General features: G+C 36.1%; 1 protein-coding gene across 1 annotated transcript; it reads right to left on the reverse strand.

The window, feature by feature from the left end:
* Window positions 1-14,432: 14,432 nt before the first annotated feature.
* Window positions 14,433-18,159, reverse strand: LOC132306941 (G-type lectin S-receptor-like serine/threonine-protein kinase At1g11330). Its single transcript, XM_059804552.1, has 7 exons — window positions 16,466-18,159; window positions 16,216-16,323; window positions 15,924-16,131; window positions 15,639-15,850; window positions 15,182-15,419; window positions 14,916-15,066; window positions 14,433-14,819 (listed from the first exon to the last, which is right to left on the reverse strand). The coding sequence occupies exons 1-7, from the start codon at window positions 17,760-17,762 to the stop codon at window positions 14,511-14,513; spliced, it is 2,523 nt and encodes an 840-aa protein (XP_059660535.1). The 5' UTR covers window positions 17,763-18,159; the 3' UTR covers window positions 14,433-14,510.
* Between the last annotated feature and the right edge of the window lie 3,846 nt (window positions 18,160-22,005).

Raw genomic sequence — 22,005 nt, forward strand, 5'->3', positions numbered from 1 at the left:
GTCACTTTAAGGCTCATGACCCCTTATACACCTTAAAAATGCAAATATGGTCACTTAAAAAGGCACGTGACCCCCGAACCAAATTCGGAAATAAAAACTGATGCGACCCGAGCGTGTGCACAAAATAATGCACAGCACTTTGGTTTTGGAAATGGTATCAAACGGGCATCATACTTTAAATTTATATAAAAGTCGCTTAACACTTATACCGTCAAGTATGAAGTGAGCAGGGATCGTTCCTAAAGGATTGAACACGTGTTGGGATTAAACTAGGCTTTAAAGTTAATTAGATTGTAAAAGAGAGAGAGAGAGAGTTGAGAGAAAAAGATTTTGGTGAAGTAATTAAGCTATAATTCAATTGAAAACATGGAAATGGAAATAACAATGCAAGTAAATTAAACTAAATTAAACTAAGAATTAAAGAGATAGGAAGAGAATCTTAGGGTTAGGATTTACCACTAAGCTCATGCAATTAACCATATGCTTTCAATTAATGGGGAAATCATTAGTGTAATTATAGTTGTGGCCACATTATCAACACAAATCACAATTGTAAGCATAGATTATCAACATCAAGAATGAATTGTCTACCTAATGATAATTAAACTAAAGTGTAGAATCCATTCAAGACTACGTCATAACCCACCATACACATTCACAAATGTATCCAATAAGAGCACACATCAATCAAGAGAATAATACTAGTTGTAATTAGAAGTATGGATTAACGTAATCAAGCACAAATTGCATACTTTACTACAATTAACTAATGATGAGTAAGCTAATTTGTAGAACAACCCATCAAGATTAAGCCTTTACCTATCAAATTAATTAACAATTGTATCAAATAAGTATCATGCTATGGCCATCACCAAACACAACTACAAGAAGTATCTAGTGTAGAATATAATTCTAAAGTAATCACACATAGACATGCAAATTACATATAGAATTAATGAAAGAATTAATTTTATATCATCTAATGAAGAATAAAATCCCTAATTAATCAAACATAGACATACAATCAACTGGAGATTTTAATGGAAAAATTCATTAAAATAAACCCTAATTTGTCAAATCAAGCATGTATATATAAAGAAATCACAAGGCTATACATTTAATTACAACATAATAATTCCCCAAGAAAAGAAATACAAAGGTTTAAGTTACATGAACTTAGGGCTCATCCAAGCCCTAAGTGAAGAACTAGCTCATGGAGGAGAGGATCATGGTGTCAACAAGCTCCATCTCCATCTTTTGGCCCTTTATCTCTGAGTTTCTTCAAAACCCTAGCTTGTTCTTCTTCTATTCTCCTCTTTTGCCTTTTTCCAGAGAGAACGTAATAAAAACTTAATTAACAACTAATTAAAACAAAATAATAATCATCCCCTCTAATGGGTCCTTGTTTTCCCTTTAATACAAACCCTATTAGAGTCAATAGGTTACAAAAATAAGTCCAAAAGACCAAAGCCCGTAGCCATCAAAACAATTAAAACCCATAACTTAAATTGCTGCCAGTAAGCCTGGCATCCGGATGTAACATTTGGCGTCTAGACGCAATGTATAAAAATCCTACGTCCGGACGCAGTGCAATGTTTGCTGAATTTTTCTGCTCTCTTCTGGAATTTGTCCCGATGCTCTAGCTTGACTCCAAAAGGCCATAATGGTCCCTTTTTAGCTCATTTTAATTTTATTTCCCTGAAATACACATAAACATAAATTAGGACTTAAATGATTAATTAAAGATGGATGCAAGGACTAAACTACCCTAGCTTAGGTGTTAAAATGTTCAACATTTAAGCATTTATCACACCCCCAAACTTAGATATTGCTAATCCCTAGCAATGAACTGTGCTATGAAATGAAATAAACATCTATACAACTACAAACTAATAAAGCAATAAATGGATAACACCATTTTCTTAGGGATTACGGTTGCATTTAGTATATGCAACAAACCTTTTAAACCCCTAGATTACCCCTAGTGGACGAGTGAAGTCTCGTGAGGGTTTCCAGAAATGATACCCACAAACATCAAAGGCTCTTTCTTACTTAAGAAGTAAGTAATGACACATATCAAACAAGTGTTGAAGGAAGACTACCTCAAGTATACATTTTTCAGCCATTTCTAAGCTATTCTCAATATTTCAACATCATGTAAGCAAAAATGGTCCTCCACACATCAAGCAAATTAATCATGCAAATAGAATCAATTCTATCATCCTTTTTGAGTGAACCAGTATCAAAATATGTTGTTATCATAGCAAATTAATGAAATAATCATAGCCTTACCCTCAAACTAGCACACAAATATAGTACCAATCATTAAGACATTGAATGAACCTTGTTTATTCAATTTATTTGCAACATGCTCTTTTTTTTCTTTTCTTTTCTTTTTTCTATTTTTTATGGGATCTAAGATAAGAGTATGGTGCAACGTAGTGATCTCTTAAGCTTTTTAGAAGATCCATTAACAAGCGTTAGGTTAATGACTCCCAAACCAGAAGGCTTTAGGGCATTAGGTGTAGAGATACCCCTAAGGACTTACAAACTCAAATCAACTAGGTTACAAATCAAAATAACTCTCATCCTATCATTTCCCACTTTCCCACATTAGTGAGAAGCACTCACTTTTCTTTTCTTTTCTTTTCTTTCTCTTAATCTTTTCCTTGTTCTTTTTGTGATGGCTGATCGTGTCTAATTTTACCACTTGCAATAGGACGATTTCGTGTAGAATAGTGCCATAGAAAGAGATGTCGAACCCACAGGGAGATGAGATTTACATTCAGTCTTTAATTTTATTTTATGGTTTACGGGTAACTTGGTTGGAAAGTTTATTGGTTGTCACGATTAAAAACAAACTAAAATTAAACTGAAATATTAAACTAAGTAATCAGATAAAAGAATCTTAGGGCTTTGACTTCACCACAATCATCATACTATGGTTAACTGTTCCAACTCTGGGGATTTATCAATCATGTTTTTCAAATGAATTGAACTCAATAACATTCGTTCAATTCGAGTTTTAAAGAAAGATATTTGATAAAATTCAGTTAACTATTACCTATCTGCAGTTAGCGCGGACTATTCACCTACCTACTCTAACTACTTTGTAAATAATCCACCTTTCCTAAGCATAGACTATGAAAACATTCTTTTGCAAAAAACATTAGAGTACCATTATATGACCTTTATTCTTGTGTCCGGCAGGGCTCCGCCAAATACCGTACAATAAGATAGATTGAGAATAGAAAATAAACCATTACATCTAAAACAAGGGAATAACAGTTTATAATCTACTAAAGCATGAAAACCAATTGAGTTGTCTCAATTGCTCATAGTCATATAATTAAGTAAACATAATATAATAAAATAAAATCACAGAGTTAAAACAATCAAACCATAATACTAGATTGGGTTACATCAGTGCCCTAAGAGAGGAATTAACAACTCATAATGATGTCGGATGTCATCTGTGTTGGAGTTGTCTCTATCGTCATGGACGACACTTCTCTTATCAGGATCTTCACTTTTAAGGTTGTAGGAACCTTAAAAGTCACCACGCTACTAGCCTTCTGAATAACACCGTAAAAAGAACTTAAAATTTTGAACCTCTTCTATCAAGGCTTACGCCTTCTTTTATAGAAGAAAATAAGGATCTGGTGGGCTTTTAGGCCTTTTGGCCCGTCTGGGATGAGATACGGCTGATAAAGAGAGCAATCCCGTATTTTAAATCTGAAACGTCATGGAAGGCTCGATCTATAGAACAGAGGCTCGAGCTTTAAGGTTCAGTCTCGAGCTTCAAGAATTGGTGCTTGATCTTCACTTTGACACTTAGCCAATTTTCTTTAACTATTTTCCGAAGCGTCTTTTTCTTCAACACTTAGAATATTTTTGGGATTGAAATCTTTTAACATTGCTCAATCCAAGCTTTATGGGTTCGAGCACTAGGTACCAGGCTCAAGCATTTGGGACTTTAGGCTCGAGCTTCAATGGATAGTGCTCGACCCTGAAGGTGAGGCACGAGACCTGGGAGCATAACCTTTCAATTAAAATTAACTTTTCAACTTCCAACACCTCATGCTCGAGCTTGAGGGTCAAGGCTCAAGCACCCTTAGGTAAGTCTTAAGCACCCTAAGTTGGGGCTCGAGCACCAAGGTACAAGGCTCGAGCTTCAATGCCTTGTTGACTTTTCTTTCTCTTTGCTGTGATGCTCAAGCCTTAATGATAAGCGCCGAATATTACATATTCAAGTGCCCTTATTTGCATTATTTAAGTCCATTAGTTGATCATATTGTATATATTAGCTTCATTTGCATGTTTTTGTTTACTTTCAGATTGGTTCCCCAAAAATAGTTAAAAGTGAGGTTTTAATGAGTTTTTGAAGATCAAAGCAAGCCGAGCCAGGGATCTACAGTTTGCAAAGCTAATTCGTGCCATTAAACTCATGGAATCCTCTGCATCATGCTAAGAAGGAAGCAAGCATCATCGGACCAGGCCAAAGTCATTTTAAGAAGGAGATTTGTGCCCAGGATTGCGGGGCCCCGCCATGCACTGCAGGAGCCCACCAATTTGTCCAGTAGGTTCCAAATTTGGTGGGGCCCTGATGTGTCTCTCGCAATCGTACGATATCATGTAGGATATAACTCTATGCAAAGAGGATGTCGAACCCATAGAGAGATAAATTTTGTATTTTAGTTTTTAAATTAGTTTTATGGTTTACAGAAAACTTGGTTGTAGAGTTTGTTGGTTGTCACTATCTAACAAACTTGAATTAAATAAAATATTAACTATAGCAAGTTTGAAGTTAAACTAATAGAATGATTAGAGAGGAAAGATCTTAGGGCTTTGACTTCACCATAATCGTTATACTATGGTCAATTGAATCAACTCTGGGATTTTAACCAATTGTGTTTTCAAATGAATTGAACTCAATAACATTCGTTTAGTTCGGAGTTTAAAGAAAGATGTTTTACAAATTTAGCTAACTATAACCTATCTACGGTTAGCGTGGACTATTCACCTACCTACTCTACCTACTTTAACTACTATGTGAATAAACCACCTTTCCTAAGCATAGATTATGAAAACATTCGTTTGTAAAATACATTGGAACACCATTATATGACCTCTATCCTTGTGTCCGGCAGGGCTCCTCCAGATACCGTACAACAAGGTAGGTTGAGAATAGAATATAAATTATTATATTTAAGACAAGGTAATAACAATTTATAGTTTACTAATACATGAAAAACCACTTGAGTTGTCTTAAGTGCTCATAATCATATAATCAAGAAAACATTGTATATTAAAATAAACCCAGAGTCAAAGCAATCAAACCATAATACAACGTTAGGTTACATCAGTGCCCTAAGAAAGGGATTAACTACTCATGACAAGGTTGGATAGCATCTGTGTTGAGTTCATCTCCATCGTCACGGACGACACCTCTCCTTCAGCCTTCTGAATAATACGTAAAAGGGCTTGGAATTTCGGACCTCTTCTATCATGGCTTACGCCTTTTTTTATAGAATAAAATATGTATTTGGTGGGCTTTTAAGTCTTCTGGCCCAATTGGGATGAGATATGACGGCTAAAGGAAGGAATCCACATTTTTTAGTCTGACATGTCATGCATTGTTCGAGCTACAGGAACGGATGCTCGAGCTTTAAGGCTCATGCTCGAGCTTCAGGAATAAATGCTCGAGTAATTTTGAATAGATGCTCGAGCATCAATAAATGGTGCTCGATCATTACATTGACACTTCGTTAATTTTTTTCAATTATTTTTTGAAACGTCTTTTCCTTTTAGCATTGCTCGATCCAAGCTTCTTGGGGTCGATCACTAGGTACTATGCTCGAGCATTAGGGGCTCAATGCTCGAGCATCAAGGGATGATGCTCGATCCTCTCTTGATAGTGCTCGATCATGGAAGTGATGAATGAGACCTGGGAGCATAGCCTTCAATTCAAAATCAACTTAATAATTTCCGACGCATCATGCTCGAGCTTCAGGATCAAGGCTCGAGCACCTTTGGTTAAGGCTCGAGCACCCTTGCAGTATTGCTCGATCATCTTTGCAGTAAGGCTCGAGCATCAAGGTACTGATCCTCGAGCATTTGGCCTTGTTGACTTTTCTTCTTTTCTTTATTGTAATACTCGACCCTCAACACTTGGGCTTGAGTTCTAAGGCTTCAATTGCTTCAAACTTCACCAATTTAACTCTCAGCTTGCTCTGAACGACCGGTAGTGACTCGGTAAGCTTCAATATTAGCATAAAATCCCAGTTTTGACCATTTATCTGGGAAAATACCTGAAACACACATTAAGCATAATTTAGACTAACAATGGATAGAAGTATCACTTTAGGCCCTAACATATACGTACTCAGGGGCTCAAATATGCATATATTCAGCGCTCATCATATCCCCAAACTTACATATTGCTAGTCCCTTAGCAATACAGAACTAAAAAGCCGCTTTCGTGGGAATTACGGTTACATTTAGCCTATGCAACAAGCCTTTAAACCCCTAGGTTACCGCTAGTGGACGAGTTATAATCTCGTGAGGGTTTCCAGTGAAGATACCCACAAACTTCTCACATTAGTGCCTTTAATGCATAGTAAGCTTATTCAAGCCTGTTTTCAAATCATATCATCCCTGCAGTTCATTAGTTAGTCAAATATAACAAGTATACCAATCATGTAATCCGAAGAACTTTCAACTTCCAATCTCAATTAAGCAACCATAGTCCCCACATATCAGTTTAACCATTTATTCAACAATTTTAATCTCTAAAGATGCTTTTCTTTTGAAAGTGATCCTACAATTCATCGTGTGGCTTACTGTCCATACTTGTATTTATTCCTTGTTATTCCTTAATTCCTAAACAGACTCTTCAAATTTCAACTCCCAAGGCATTTTTATTATTTTTTCTTTTCTTTTTGGTATGTATTTTTTTCAAAAAGGATACTTGTGCAATGTCCAGGTTTATTAATTTTTCTAAATTACCCTTGTAGTGAACTATCAGCCAATGACTCCCAGACCAGATGATCTTAGGGCATTAAGTGTTAAAACACCCCTAAGAATTTAATTGTTCAAGTAATCTAGGCAACCTAAACCCCTTATGTAATAAGCTTTCAGCCAATAACTCCTAGACCAGATAATCTTAAGGCATTAGGTGTCAGAACACACCCATAAGGACTTAATCACTCAAGCAATCTAAGTACAAACTTAAACACTCAAGCAATCTAAGTACAAACCTGAACTTAATCCTTTTTTACTTTTCTTTCCTTTTCTGTTTTTTTTTTTATTTTTTTTATTATTATTATTTTCATCCACATTGGTGAACTCTTTTCTTTATTGCATACATACCAATTATTCTCTACTTTTTTTTTCTTTAATGCCTCGGTCATCAAAACTATCAAATCTACCTGATCATTTTAGTCTAACTTAAAACAAAACAAGACTTCCAATTTCTCTACCCCACAGACTTCATGCAAGTGTGAATGTTGTGCAAAGTGTAACATCTCAAAGATCAGCATCATTAAACAACAATTATCCTAACAGAGTGAACCACAGGCCACCAACTAATTTTAAATTTTTTGAAGGATTCATTTTCACAATAATTTAGCATACAAACCATTTCTAACCAACTTCAGACTGCAAACAGAGTATATAATCATCAACAGACTCAAACACATGCTTATATCAGCAAATCATATCCTTGTGTGAGTAAAAATTTCTAGAATTTCAAAAATTATATAAGAGCCTTACCCCCAAACTTAGGATGCACATTGTCCTCAATGTGTGAGAACAAACGAAAGATAAAAAGATATTACCAGACAAGCAGACCAGCAAAGATTGGATAAAATAATGCATAGAATTTCCAGCATCTCCTCCTTCAACATAGTGGTTCCTCAAAACCAGTTAAGGTTGCTGTTAGTCAAATCACCCCCAAACTTAATCTGCAATATCTGGCAAAATCAATAAACTCCAACACACATTAGAGTATCAAGCATATGGAGTAAGCATAAAGAAATATAAACACAAGGATAATAGCATAAAAGCATGTATATATATATATATCTGAAATCAGTACAATGCTTTTAAAAGAAAGACTTAGGGCAGATATACATCATATGGAAATAAGTACAGTAAAAAGAACTACCCTAGTCAACAAAAATACAGAAAAGTCCTAAGAACTAATCCGTAGGTGGTGGTGGTGGTGGTGGAACAGAAGAAGTAAAAGGATCAAACGGAGTGCGACGCAATAACTCCTCAAGAATGCTCTATTGTGTAGCCATCATCTGCCTCAACATTGTTGTCCATCCTGCAGCTCGGCCACCCTGGCCTGTAAATCTCTAATCTCAACTTGGGCTGCAGAAGTGGGTCTCCTCCTCACCTAAGGTTGGCTATAAAAAAGATCCATCTCCTCCTCTATAGCCTCATTATCAGCTCGCCTATCAATAACCGCTACATATCCCTTATTACCAAACTCTATCGCATCTTTCTGATGTGCCGGCATATGGGACCAAACTTTATTCCAGTCCCTTATTCTGAATTGTGGAGATTCTTCACATGATTCCTCTTTTGGACTCACCACAAACCCCTGCAGCAAGGACTGCTTCCTTATTAGCTTTGGATTTTGATTATAATTATTTTATTTTACAGTTGGGATTTTTATTAGTGGTCTACTAGATGGATTTTCGAGTTATTAAATAATTGGAGGTTTTGGATTAATGGATTTGAACAATTATATTTAGAGGATTTTCAATTAGAATTCTTTTCAGCCATTTATTATTTATTTCTTATTAATCCATTTTGTATTATGTGTTCATTAAATATTAATTGTTTGATTTTTCCTTTGGGTTTGGGCCTGAGCCTGATCAACCCGTGTCTTGGATCCGAGGGGTATCACATAATTGATGTTGTATGAAAAAGCATGTTTAAGTGGTGAATTTCTATACCTATTATGTTGGATTTGCTAGATTTTCTATATAGAGACATGTTAGTTATTAGTAGAAATTTCCTACAAAGCTTACTATATTGTGAACACGTGACTTATGTGGTATGTGATTCCCCTTTATGGTTGTTGAAAAACATAATACATTCATACATAGCATTGGGCAAGGAATAAGGGAAAGCATTGTTTTGAAAGCAAATGAAATGATTTTGGGAAAATATTTTAAAAAGTGTTTACGAAAACCGGACGCCTAGGAGGCGTCTAGTGGTCCGTGGTGTTAATGTAGTCTAGAGGGGAGTATGGTTGAGCTAACTAGGCCGAATGCGACGCCTAGGAGGTGCTTTGTGGTCATGGATAATTAGCCAATCCTCTTCTCGTGACGCCATGGAGGTGCCTTGGGTCGGATTACACTAACGCTTTGGAAGTTGAAACGGCAATGTTTCGGAAACGGGGAGCGGCATGTGTATGACATTGCACTTCATTGGCATACATGGTGTTATTGTGACTTGGACGACAATTGTATTTATAATAGATGTTGTGGTTATGGTTTACATCCCCGGAGTTGTATGATCCCGTTCTCTTGCTTTTCTATTATATGTGTGGATTCACGGGGTCACAAGAGGTGTGTCTTAGACACTTCCTACTGAGCGTTTAGCTCACCCCATTATTTTAACATTTTCAGGTTCGGGAAAAGAAGTGGCAAACGTTAATCCACTCCGGCCTTAACTAGGAGTAGGAAAATGTCTCTTATTGCTATCTTTTGTATTTGGGCTTAATTTTGTATAATGTTGACTCAGTATTATTTTGCAACATGTGATGTATTTAGGTTCATCTTGTATATGACCATTGGGGAAATGTAATTAAGTTTTAATCACATTAAATTCTTTAGTGCATTTTAAGTAACATGAGGTAATTTATGTTAACATTGTTGTTGTTGTTAATGTATTAGATATTAAAATGTAATTAAATAAGTACGTGAATGTAGTGGCGTGAGTGGTTGGTTATCAAATGTTGGTGTATTGGTTTTCTTTGGACAGTGAGTAATTGAACCAGTCGACGTAAAACTCCATACGTCGACTGAAAGATCTGAACCAGTTGACGTGTAGCCTCCCACACGTCGACCGGTATCTTGGCAATGAGCATATTCACTGTACAAGTCTTGAACCAGTCACGTTGCCCACTGTTCAGGTCCCAAACCAGTTGACGTGTGACTCCTCATACATCGACCAGTTCTTGTGTAGTAAACATTTGTGACTTATTTTCCTATTTTGCCCTTGACCACTCACTCAAGTGTATTGTTACACATTATAAGGTTCAGTAAAATAAAAAATTTATATTTTAACCATGGGAATGACTATATTGCCCCGGACTTTATCTTATTTATTATGTGATACAAGTAAATGACTATTTTGGCCCTTTTAGTCTTAGATCATTAAAATTGTGACAAATGACCATCTTGTCCTTGTTGGACTTTAATGTACAAATTTAACGTGAAAGGACTATATTACCCTTGGACGATTTTGGGTCAGGTAGGGACCCGTTTAATGATTCGAATCCAATGGATTTGGGTAGTTACAAAATGAACCCGTGCCTGCCCCATTTCGCAAATTTTTTTTTTTATTGTTGGCAATTCAATAATTATTTGATAACAAAATAAATAACAACCCAAAAAAATTGAAAGCCCGTTGAAGAGCAACCAAAAAAATTTGAAAGCCCGTGAGTGAGTCAAGGGCTACAAATGAGCCGAGCCGAGCCGAGCCGAGCCGAGCTTGGGTTTGCTCGGGCTCGGCTCGTTTGTTTATGGGGTCTGCTCGAGCTCGGGTTCGGGCTCGGCTCGTAACGAGCTCAAAAATTTAAGCTCAGGCTCAGGCTCATCTTAATTTTAAAAGTTTGGGCTCGGCTCGGACTCGGCTCGATTAACAAAAACAAATAAAAATCAAACTCAAAATTAATTATAATCCACATGCAACAACAAAAAGTATGTACTATCATGGAAAAATGGCTCGACTTCCAGCCAATTATCAAATCAAAGCTACTTGTTTTTAGTGTCTTCCGTGATGCCTTGCAAAATAAATAATAATAATAAAAGCATGCATATAGTAATGGCAATTGTGGTGGAGTGTTGATAACACCTTGAAATTAAAGTTCTTGTTTTCTAATGAAAATATCCTAGCTAGATTATTCCACAAAGGGGTCATTGTTCACTATAATGCTGAAAATTAAGTTTATTTTCAATCTTTTTCTCCGGATGAATGCAGACCATAAATTAAAGAAGCATTGGGTTACACAAAATTGGAATTGAATTGGACTTTTAATTTCATATAATTAAAATTCAATAAATTCAATTCTAAATACACCGTTCGAACCAATTTTAGAATTTATGTAAAATTAAATTACAATTATAATTCTTTTGTTCGGATTAAGCATTCATTTGGAATTGAAAAAATAAAAATAAAAAATGACTTTACAGAGAAATAAATATGTCCTTTTGTTCTACAAACTCGTATAAATTAAAAAATAAAAAATATATAAAAAGGAGCGCTCTTATATTCTCACACTTGATCAATGGTTTGCATATTTATATACTACATACACGTTATATATAATTCTCTATTTTTTTATTAAAAAATTAATAAAAGTATTTTTTTTCTTTGTATTCAAAATTTATGTCCAATTTTGTAAGGAGATTATATCTTATGTAACAAAGAGTATATATTTTAGTTTGGTATCAATGGCAGATTTGGGACTTAGATGGAATTTTTTTCTTTGTATTCAAAATTTATGTCCAATTTTGTAAGGAGATTATATCTTATGTAACAAAGAGTATATATTTTAGTTTGGTATCAATGGCAGATTTGGGACTTAGATGGAAAAATAAAATAAAATAAAATTCTCAAAAGTAAGGACTTCTCATGTTATTGAACAATTTGAAAGAGTTGAAGAATGTCACACTACAATGGAACTCAAAATAAAAAAACGTCGCTTTCAGTGGTTGATCAATGCGTGAAAGTTATCAACGTTCACGAATAAATAATTTTCAGTCTACTGTGAAAATATTATTAGTCAATACATATTTTCTTTCTAAACTACATGTATTTATTGTTAAAAAAAATAATAAAAATAAATCTGAAAAATTCAAATCCATTCATAATTTTATTATAAAAAAAAAAAAAAAAAACCCAAACATGGTTTGGGAGCCTTAAACCATGGATTGAAAAATAGCATATATCAAGAGCAAGTTGATGAATTTTATTCCTCGGCTCGATTTTGATGGAGATCTTTTTAAGTCGGACCGAGCTTGTTAATATTGTTTAGAAGTCCAGTGACGAGAAGTTTTACTTGAAAAACAAAAACATCTATTTATTGGAGGAGGTACATCAAATCCGATAAAATATGATTCTTTCTTATTTAGAATTATGAATTTTTTTATTATTTTTATATATTCGATATCATTTCCAAAATACCCTAGTTCATAGGATCGTCTTCAGTCAGAAAGGATTAATATGAATGTGATCAAGGCCAAAGTTGACTTTTACAAAATTGTTGACAAACACATTGTAAAACAAAACTATACTATTAAGCATTGAAATTAAGGTGTGGATGAGGGAAAAAAACAATTTCAAGAATGGACATGTTAATCGGCCTTTAATAATTGAATCTCTGGCATTGTTCACGGCACACCTCTTTTGACTTTTGCTTAGAAGCAGTGACAGTGAATTTCACCATTAAGCATTGAAATGACACTTGTTTGCGAACATCAAACTCAGGTTTTGAATTTTGAATCGAAGAAATTTTAGTTCAAAATTTTCACTTACCTCAAATCTCAAATCTCAAATTTCAAATTCAAACTCTCAAACATAACATAGAAATAGTTGATCTAACTCTAATAAATTTTTAAACACGACATAATCTTCCATATATGTGATGCCATATATATATATAAATTTTGGCATATAACTGAGAGCCACGTATCATTCAAGATTCAAATCATGAATAAAAATTTATTCGATGTATATTAATTATTCCTTTACCTCTCAAAATCACTCTCTTTTTATGCCTATGGGTATCATATTTTTTTCCTCCCAGACATATAGAGAGCTGTGTTTCCTAAGTAAGTCTATATCTACTCTTTTCAATATGGATTCAGCTGCCACATTTTTCAAGGTAAAATTCATGAAATAACTTTCATGGTGTTAATCCATTTTGTATTATGTGTTCATTAAATATTAATTGTTTGATTTTTCCTTTGGGTTTGGGCCTGAGCCTGATCAACCCGTGTCTTGGATCCGAGGGGTATCACATAATTGATGTTGTATGAAAAAGCATGTTTAAGTGGTGAATTTCTATACCTATTATGTTGGATTTGCTAGATTTTCTATATAGAGACATGTTAGTTATTAGTAGAAATTTCCTACAAAGCTTACTATATTGTGAACACGTGACTTATGTGGTATGTGATTCCCCTTTATGGTTGTTGAAAAACATAATACATTCATACATAGCATTGGGCAAGGAATAAGGGAAAGCATTGTTTTGAAAGCAAATGAAATGATTTTGGGAAAATATTTTAAAAAGTGTTTACGAAAACCGGACGCCTAGGAGGCGTCTAGTGGTCCGTGGTGTTAATGTAGTCTAGAGGGGAGTATGGTTGAGCTAACTAGGCCGAATGCGACGCCTAGGAGGTGCTTTGTGGTCATGGATAATTAGCCAATCCTCTTCTCGTGACGCCATGGAGGTGCCTTGGGTAAACCCTAAACCCTAAACCCTAAACCCTAAACCCTAAACCCTAAACCTATCATTTTCCCTAAAGTATACAGAGCAAATTAGATGCTAATTATTTTCAGGACCATATAAAAAATTGCTAAAATTTTTCTTTTTTAGTGGACGAAAAATTTATCATAAGGGCGTGTCAACATGTCCGTTCATGAATCAGTCATGATTAGAATTATCAAAGGGAAAAAAAACTCAGCCACATGCATTTTCTATTATTGACTTGTCAAATTGTTGAGAGAACAAGACTACTCAAGTTGCCCAGGAAATTTAGAATTATCAAAGAATGTAATTAAATTAAATAAAATCAAATAATATTTCCCATGTTTGCAAACCCAAACAACATTGGCAAGAAATTTCTGAATAAAGAGAACTACTCAAGGAATAAGACCTACAAGAAAAATGAATCATCCATGGAGTAGCAATGTGTTTCATGCACCATTGACAAAAGGAATTGAAGCTTCCAAGAGTCACCTTTTCATGCATGGAATTGGACCAGTTATTTGAAAGCTTGTTTTTCATATGAAATGCAAAGTAAGAAGTTGTCTGAGTGACCCAAAGATTGGAAGACTTAGATGAATTATAGAAATAGGTTTTCTCCCAAAAGCATCAACATGAATGGATCAAGGCAAAGGCTAGCTTTTGAAAAACAATGACAACAACAATGTGCAAAACAAAACTAAAACAATGACAACAACAATGGGCAAAACAAAACTTACTTTGTACATTCAATTGCAGTGTACATTAGGAACGAAACAAGCAAAAGGGTACATACATGCTAACGGCCTTCAATGACTGTAACTGTGACATTGTTTGCAGAACAACTCTTATGGTCCTGTTGAGAAGAGCTTATGTTTGAGAGAATCTCTCTTTCGGTAAAGGCAGGTTGCTTTGGAGTTGGAAGATTAGAAATTTCACTACCAAGCATTGAGAGAACAGTAGAAATAGTTGGCCTATCTCTCGAGAATTCTTGGACACATAACAGACCTACATGTATGTATCTCAAGATCTCCACTTGGAAGTGTGGATCAGAAATTGTTGGATCTATCAGCATTACAATCCTATCTTCATTCCACAACTTCCATGCCTGGACACACAGTAACACAACCATCAAATGTTGAAATTAAAAGATTAAAAGGAACTATAGAGTAACAGAGGCAACACTTTAGGTGAACGAACTTACAAATCCTAGAAGGCTTAAGGAGTGCTCATCGTGATAAAAGCTAGTGTTCTTTCGCCCACTTATAATCTCTAACAATATTACTCCAACGCTAAAGACATCAGATTTTTCCGAGAATCGCCCTTCCATTGCATATTCAGGTGACGTATAACCGCTGCATTGTGTCATTATAGCCCAAATAGTAAAATTATTTGAGTTGAACCATCCCATGAGAAAGAAGGAATATAACATGAATGATTATCATTTCGGACAAAGCAAAGGATACTTACTATGTTCCAACAACCCTTCTAGTGTTGGCTTGGTCTTGGTTGCTTCCAAAAATCTTTGCCATGCCGAAATCTGAAATTTTTGGATTAAGATCTTCATCCAACAGAACATTACTCGTCTTTAAATCTCTATGAATAATCTTTAATCGGGAATCCCTATGAAGGTAAAGAAGGCCTCGACCAATTCCTTCAATAATGTTGGCACGTTTTTTCCAATCAAGCAGTTTTTTCTTGATTGGATCTGAAAGAATATTGAAGGAAAAAAACAAAAGGTAGTTAAAGTTGTAGGGAGAGTGAAATTGTTGTTGAGACAAATTATAGTTTTATAAGACTAGTATGTTCCTAAAGACTACAAAAGGAAAGACATTCTGTACTCTCAACACAAGAAGTTCTTGCAGATGTTAAGGTTATGAAATTGAAATAAATAGAAATAACATAAGTAACTTTATCATGAACTAACCAAAGAGAAATGCATCCAAGCTTTTATTTGGCATGTATTCATAGATCAACATCTTTTCTTCTGCTTCCGCACAACATCCAAGAAGTCTAACAAGATTGCGATGCTGGAGTTGGGAAATTACCACAACCTCATTCATAAACTCCTCTAACCCTTGTCCAGAGGATATCGAAAGCCGTTTGACAGCTATATCTTGTCCGCTAGACAGTTTTCCTAAAATTAAAGATGAAAGTTATTATTATTATTTTTTTTTTTACAGCGAAAAGCTCCATATGAATAAACATGACCTTGTACACTGGACCAAAACCACCCTGCCCAAGCTTATTAGCCACATCAAAATTGTCTGTTGCAATTGCCAGTTTCTGAAAACTGAATATAGGTAGCTCTTCAAATTTTATTTGATTCAAATTATCTCCAAGCATGTTTTGATTCAAACAATATTCTGGATTCCCTTCCCCTCTTTCAGTTAGCAAGATGACACTTTTTTTCTTCCTTCCTGATTCAGAATTTAGTAATGGGTAATCTTTTTAGTAACAGTAAATATGTGTTAATCTCCTTAGCTAATTTAATGGGCATATACCTCGTCGTCTAGCCATCCACCTCCAGGAAAGATAGACGCAGATTGCAACAGTTACTGACACTACGAGCACTGCAATTATGACAACTAGTTTAGAGCTTCTCCTCTTTTCTGTAAAACACAACAAAATTTGAGAGAGTACCTGAGTTAATATGGATTAAAATACTTATGCTTTTCGGAATCAACAAGTAAAACAAACAGAAACTAAAAAGGATTATTATTTAATTTTCTTACGGATGATGAACAAAATTACCAAGTTCTGAATCTGCCACACGAATGTAAAGATCTGCCCCACCATAGGAAAATTCCTTTATGTCAATTAATTCTCCACTCCACTTCATACAACCAATGCCACTATAATATGTATAAGCTATACAAGAACAATTATTCAAGCACTGGCTATTGCAGTTATCTTGTGAAGCAATTAGCAACTCAGCAAAGGCCGGCACTTTCACTGTCTTTAGCTTCAGAAACCCATCTTCTTTGCTCCTCTCACCACCATCACTGTTGTTTCTCTCACACTGCAATTGCCTCCTCCTTACACATCCACTGGTCCAATTTCCTCTACTCCATTCATCCCTATCCTTTGGATCAAAACCTTGTAAACAGGTGCAAATTGGTGAACCCTTTACAATATTGCAGCTTCCAAATGGACCACACTTGCCATATGCGTCACATTCAGTTTCTTGAGAGGACCACATAGTTTCCCAAGTCCCCTTTCCTACCTCCTTTTGCTTCTGAATTAGAGTTCCGTTAGAAATTAAGGTAAGGCATAACAGAGAAGACTTGTTTGTATATGTGTAACTTAGGTCTGCGGTTCCTTCGTTATTATTATCTACAATTTCAAATCTGCCATAATATGCAGAAATCATGCCAGGTATGCCAATAAAAATCTGCCCACTCCATGGGCCACTGCGCCAGTATGGATGACTACCATTCCATACATAACTTTCTGGAATATTCAGAGGATTGATGCCAAAAGTGAAACTTCCAGTGGATGGATCTGAAGGGCTTTTCCATGCGGTCAGCTGAACCTTCTCATCTTTAAACTTGTTGGTACTAAGTTTCATCCCCTGCAAGAAAGAATCAGAAGGGTGTTCAAAACTCTCCCATATTATGTTTCCATTGGAGCCATCTCGCAAGATAAGATTCCCAGAATCTGAAAGCCAGGCACTTGAATTCGTCAAAGAATTTGGAACATCTGATGACCAAACAATCTGTTTCTGTCCATCCAAGACTACAAGATTTCCATGCTTGGATATTGTCAGTGTCCCAGAAGTGTCATTGAGAAGTTTATCTCTATTGGCGACCCATACCACAGCATTCGCAGAGATCTCGTTGTACCAGATACCAACATACCGGTTGGTAGAATTAACAGGACTAAAAAATTCCAGTTTGAAGGTGGCAGCATCGGAGACTATAGCTTCAGGGTCTTTGATGGGTTGAGTTGATGTAATTGTGTCTATGGCAGTGCAAATTTCTATGGTACAAAAATAGTAAGATAAGAGAACAAGGATTAGACAAAGAGGCAATACGCTTGTACGTACCATTACAAGTCCAATAACTCTGTAGAGTGCTTGTTGGTGAAGATGGAAGGTGTGATATATCTTCTCATCTGTTGCCAAAGTACAATTCAATTGGAGACTATAGCTTCAGGGTGATTGATGGGTTGAGTTGATGTAACTGTGTCTATGGCAGTGCAAAATTCTCTACTACGTTTGTTATTAAGCTAGCTTGAACCATGGCAAGTCCAATAACTCTGTTGAGTGCTTGTTGGTGAAAATGGATAGTGTGATGTCTTCTCATCTGCTTTCAAAGGACATCCATGCATTTCCTTGACAAAATGGGGAGCCGACGGTTCCTCCACCACTGGATGGATTGAAGGAGGACCCACAGCTGAATAATTCAGTAGCATTCTTTCCTTTTTTCCAAAGGGGTACCCACGTACAGCTGAATACTTCAGGTGTCAATTTCCTCGTGCATCTTGACATAAGAGCTGAAAACTTTGAACCAAATGCGAAGGTCTTCCACCACTGGATGGATTGAAGGGTGGCCCACGGCCACAGCTGAAAATTCAGTGTTCTTTCCTTACACTTCTCTACATCATAAATATTGCAATAGTTAATTGGTCCAAGGAGTTTTATTTTTTATTTTTTTTCATAGCCAAATCTGTTTCTTGGAGCCCTCAGTTTGAATTTTCGTTTTGTGGAAGACAGAGCAATCTTTTTAGTAATACAAATAATTTTTTTTTGTTTTTTTGTTCTTTTCGAAGGGTAGTGCATAACTTATTTAGTAGTATTTGGTTTATCTAGTTTTACTTGATCCATGAATTATACAGAATATCAGCTTTGACTTTTCAAAGAAAAAAAAAATGCTTCAAAGGTCCCTGCCCTTCAAAACTCTGTCTATCTACAACTTTCTTGGAAAAATATCATTAGAAAGAAAGCAAATTAAGGGAAGAAACGAAACAAGAAGAATGAAGTTGTCAATGTGAGAACTTAATTGAATTATTCAACATTTTTGCCGGTTTATTTATATAGATTATTAATATATGCTATTAAATTCAAATTTAATTATTTTGATTTCATCTAATATCTTATCTAAGAATGTATATTTTCATCAAAATATTAATGTAGAATATGTGTTTTTTTTTTTATCTATGTTTTTTTACAATCAATAAAAATCAAAAATAAATAAATAAAAGGAGAATAGTGTCGGAAACGGGGGCCTTAAAAACATAAATTTTGGATGAGATTTTGAATAGATTTCGCTAAGAATTTTTTGCTAATCTATAGACGAGCGCGTTCCTCTCCGCAAGGAGATGAACGTGGTATATTTACTTTCTCAAATCCGTTTCCGGGTGAATGAAAAATTAGATCCAAAGTGAGGTATTTGATAAGCCTAAATGGAAAAAATGTTGAAACAAATTGAAGTTTAAATAAGTCAAGCTTGGGCTTGGGCTTGGACTTAGGCTTGGGCTAATTGTAAAGTCCGGTTATTCTTTTTACAAAATGGAATTTTGAATTGAGCCTATATTTGGGCTGGGCTTATTTAAATGTGTGGTTAGTTTATTGGGTGGTTGATTTTTTGAATTTAAATTAAAAACCACTTTTTAGTTTTTTTCCAAAAGGTTGCACCTTGTTCCAAACCATCATAACCCATGGTTACACCCACCCGAAAAGGCACCTTGCTACCTATAAATACCCCCCTTTGGATCATTTGCAAATCACACCAAAATTCAGAGAATTCTTCTCTTCTTCTGAATTTACTTTTTTTTCCTTCTCTCTTTAGTCCGTGGATTCGAGCCCTAGTCTTTGAGTTCGAGCCTTAGCCAGTGACTCCGAGTTCGAATTCGAGTCAGAGAGTACTACACTGAGCCAGTTCGCCTATTCCTTTGGTTTACAGTGCTACCGGCGAAGGAAGACAAGTCGTTGTATCCTGGGAGATAGACGCCACTGAATCCATTAGCACCATAGCGGGGCGAATCTGTCTTAAGGATATAGAATCAAATTCTAGCCTCGACTTTTAATCCGTTAAACCATAGTCTCGATTTCCAGAAAGATGTTGACTATTGGCAACTTGGAAGAGGGAAGCTCAGAAGTTGAAAGAATTTCTTCCCACGAGTGCTAAATTTAACGTCGATAGCTAGACGAACCAAGATTGCGCATTAGTCCTCGTGAATTGGGTCCGTTAATAGGACTTTCTCTACTTTGCGGATGGGGACTATGCCATCAACATAAGGCTTAAGCCGTTGGCCGTTAACCTTAGAGAGAGATCCATCGGTAGGATCTTGGAGTTTTATTGCACCATGAGGAAAGACGGGCGTAATGATATATGGACCATCCCATCGTGAACGAAGTTTACCGGGAAAGAGTCTCAAGCGAGAATTGAATAGCCAAACTTTTTTTCCAGGGGCAAAAGACTTGTTGACAATGTGCTTATCATGAAAAGCTTTAGTCTTTGCCTTATAGATTTTGGCGCTTTCATACGCATCATTTCGAATTTCCTCAAGCTCATTGAGTTGCAATTTGCGAGTAGAGCCGGCTTGTTTGAGATCAAAGTTGAGCCTTTTTATAGCCCAATAAGCACGGTGCTCTAACTCAACTGGGAGATGACAAGTTTTGCCAAAGACAAGTCGATATCGCGACATGCCAATGGGAATCTTGTAAACTGTCCGGTAGGCCCAAAGCGCATCGTTTAGTCTTAATGACCAATCTTTGCGGTCAGGTCGAACCATTTTTTCCAAGATATACTTAATCTCCCGATTAGATACTTCCACTTGACCACTTGTTTGAGGGTGGTAAGGTGTGGCAACCTTATGAATGACGGAGTACTTAGAGAGGACAAATTTGAGACAACGATTTTAAAAATGAGATCCACCGTCACTGATGAGTGCTCAGGGCATACCAAAACGACTAAAAAGGTTGGATTGAATAAACTTAATCACAACTTTATGATCATTGGTCTTGGTAACCTCAGCCTCAACCCATTTGGAAACATAATCCACCGCTACAAAGATATACTCATAGCCATACGAAGATGGAAATGGTCCCATGAAGTCGATCCCCCAAACATCAAAAATTTCAACAATTAGGATGGAAGTGAGAGGCATCATGTCTCTTCGGGACATGGATCCGAGCCTTTGACAGCGCTCACATGACTTGCAAAAGTTGTAAGCATCTCTAAACAAAGACAGCCAATAGAGTCCGCTTTGAAGGACTTTGTCAACGGTCTTTTTGGCACTGAAGTGTCCCCCGCAAGCAAGAGTGTGGCAGAAATTTAAGACACTTGTGATTTCAGTTTCAGGGATGCATCGCCGAATGATTTGATCCGGGCAATATTTGAACAACTCCGGATCTTCTCAAAAGAAATTTTTGACTTGGGAAAAGAACCGGTCTTTCTCTTGTTTTGACCAATTGGATGGAATTTTTCCGACTGCTAAATAGTTGACAATATCCACAAACCAAGGCAGGCTTGAATAAGAAATCTGAAACAGTTGCTCATCCGGGAAGGAGTCACGAACTGCAGCAAATTTGAAAGATTTCTCAATGAGTAGACGAGAGAGATGGTTAGCGACAACATTGTCTGTCCCTTTTTTATCCCAAATTTCAATGTCAAACTCTTGAAGTAAGAGTATCCATCGAATTAGGCGGGGTTTGGTCTCTTTTTTGGCGAGCAAATGCCTAAGAGCGGCACGATCCGAAAAAACAATGACCTTGGATCCAAGAAGATAAGAACATAATTTATCCAAGGCGTACACCATAGCTAGCAATTCTTTTTCAGTGGTAATGTAATTCAACTGAGCATTAGAGAGAGTCTTGCTAGTATAATAGATAGCATGCGGAAGCTTGTCCACACGCTGGCCCAAAATTGTACCTAATGCATAATCGGATGCATCACACATGATCTCAAATGGAAGAAACCAATTATGCGGTTTCATGATTGGGGCGGATGAGAAAAGAGTACGAAGTTTCATGAACGCTTCCAAACAAGCCTCATCAAAATTGAACGGAACATCCTTGGCAAGAAGATTACACAAGGACCGAGAGATTTTGTTAAAATCTTTGATGAAGCGACGATAGAAACCGGCATGTCCAAGGAAGGAACGGATTTGCCGGACAAAATTTGGAAAATGAAGGTTAAAGATCAACTCGACTTTGGCTTTGTCAACCTCAATTCCCCTTTTTGAAATGACATGTCCCGAGACAATGCCCTTTTGGACCATAAAGTGACTCTTCTCCCAACTTAGAATAAGATTTGTCTCCTTGCATCTTTGAAGCACAAGGGATAGAC

The sequence above is a fragment of the Cornus florida genome, unplaced genomic scaffold (assembly GCF_030987335.1).
Source record: "Cornus florida cultivar Cherokee Brave unplaced genomic scaffold, ASM3098733v1 CherokeeBrave_3.0.0_Hap2_Chr01, whole genome shotgun sequence".
NCBI classification, from domain to species: Eukaryota; Viridiplantae; Streptophyta; class Magnoliopsida; order Cornales; family Cornaceae; genus Cornus; species Cornus florida.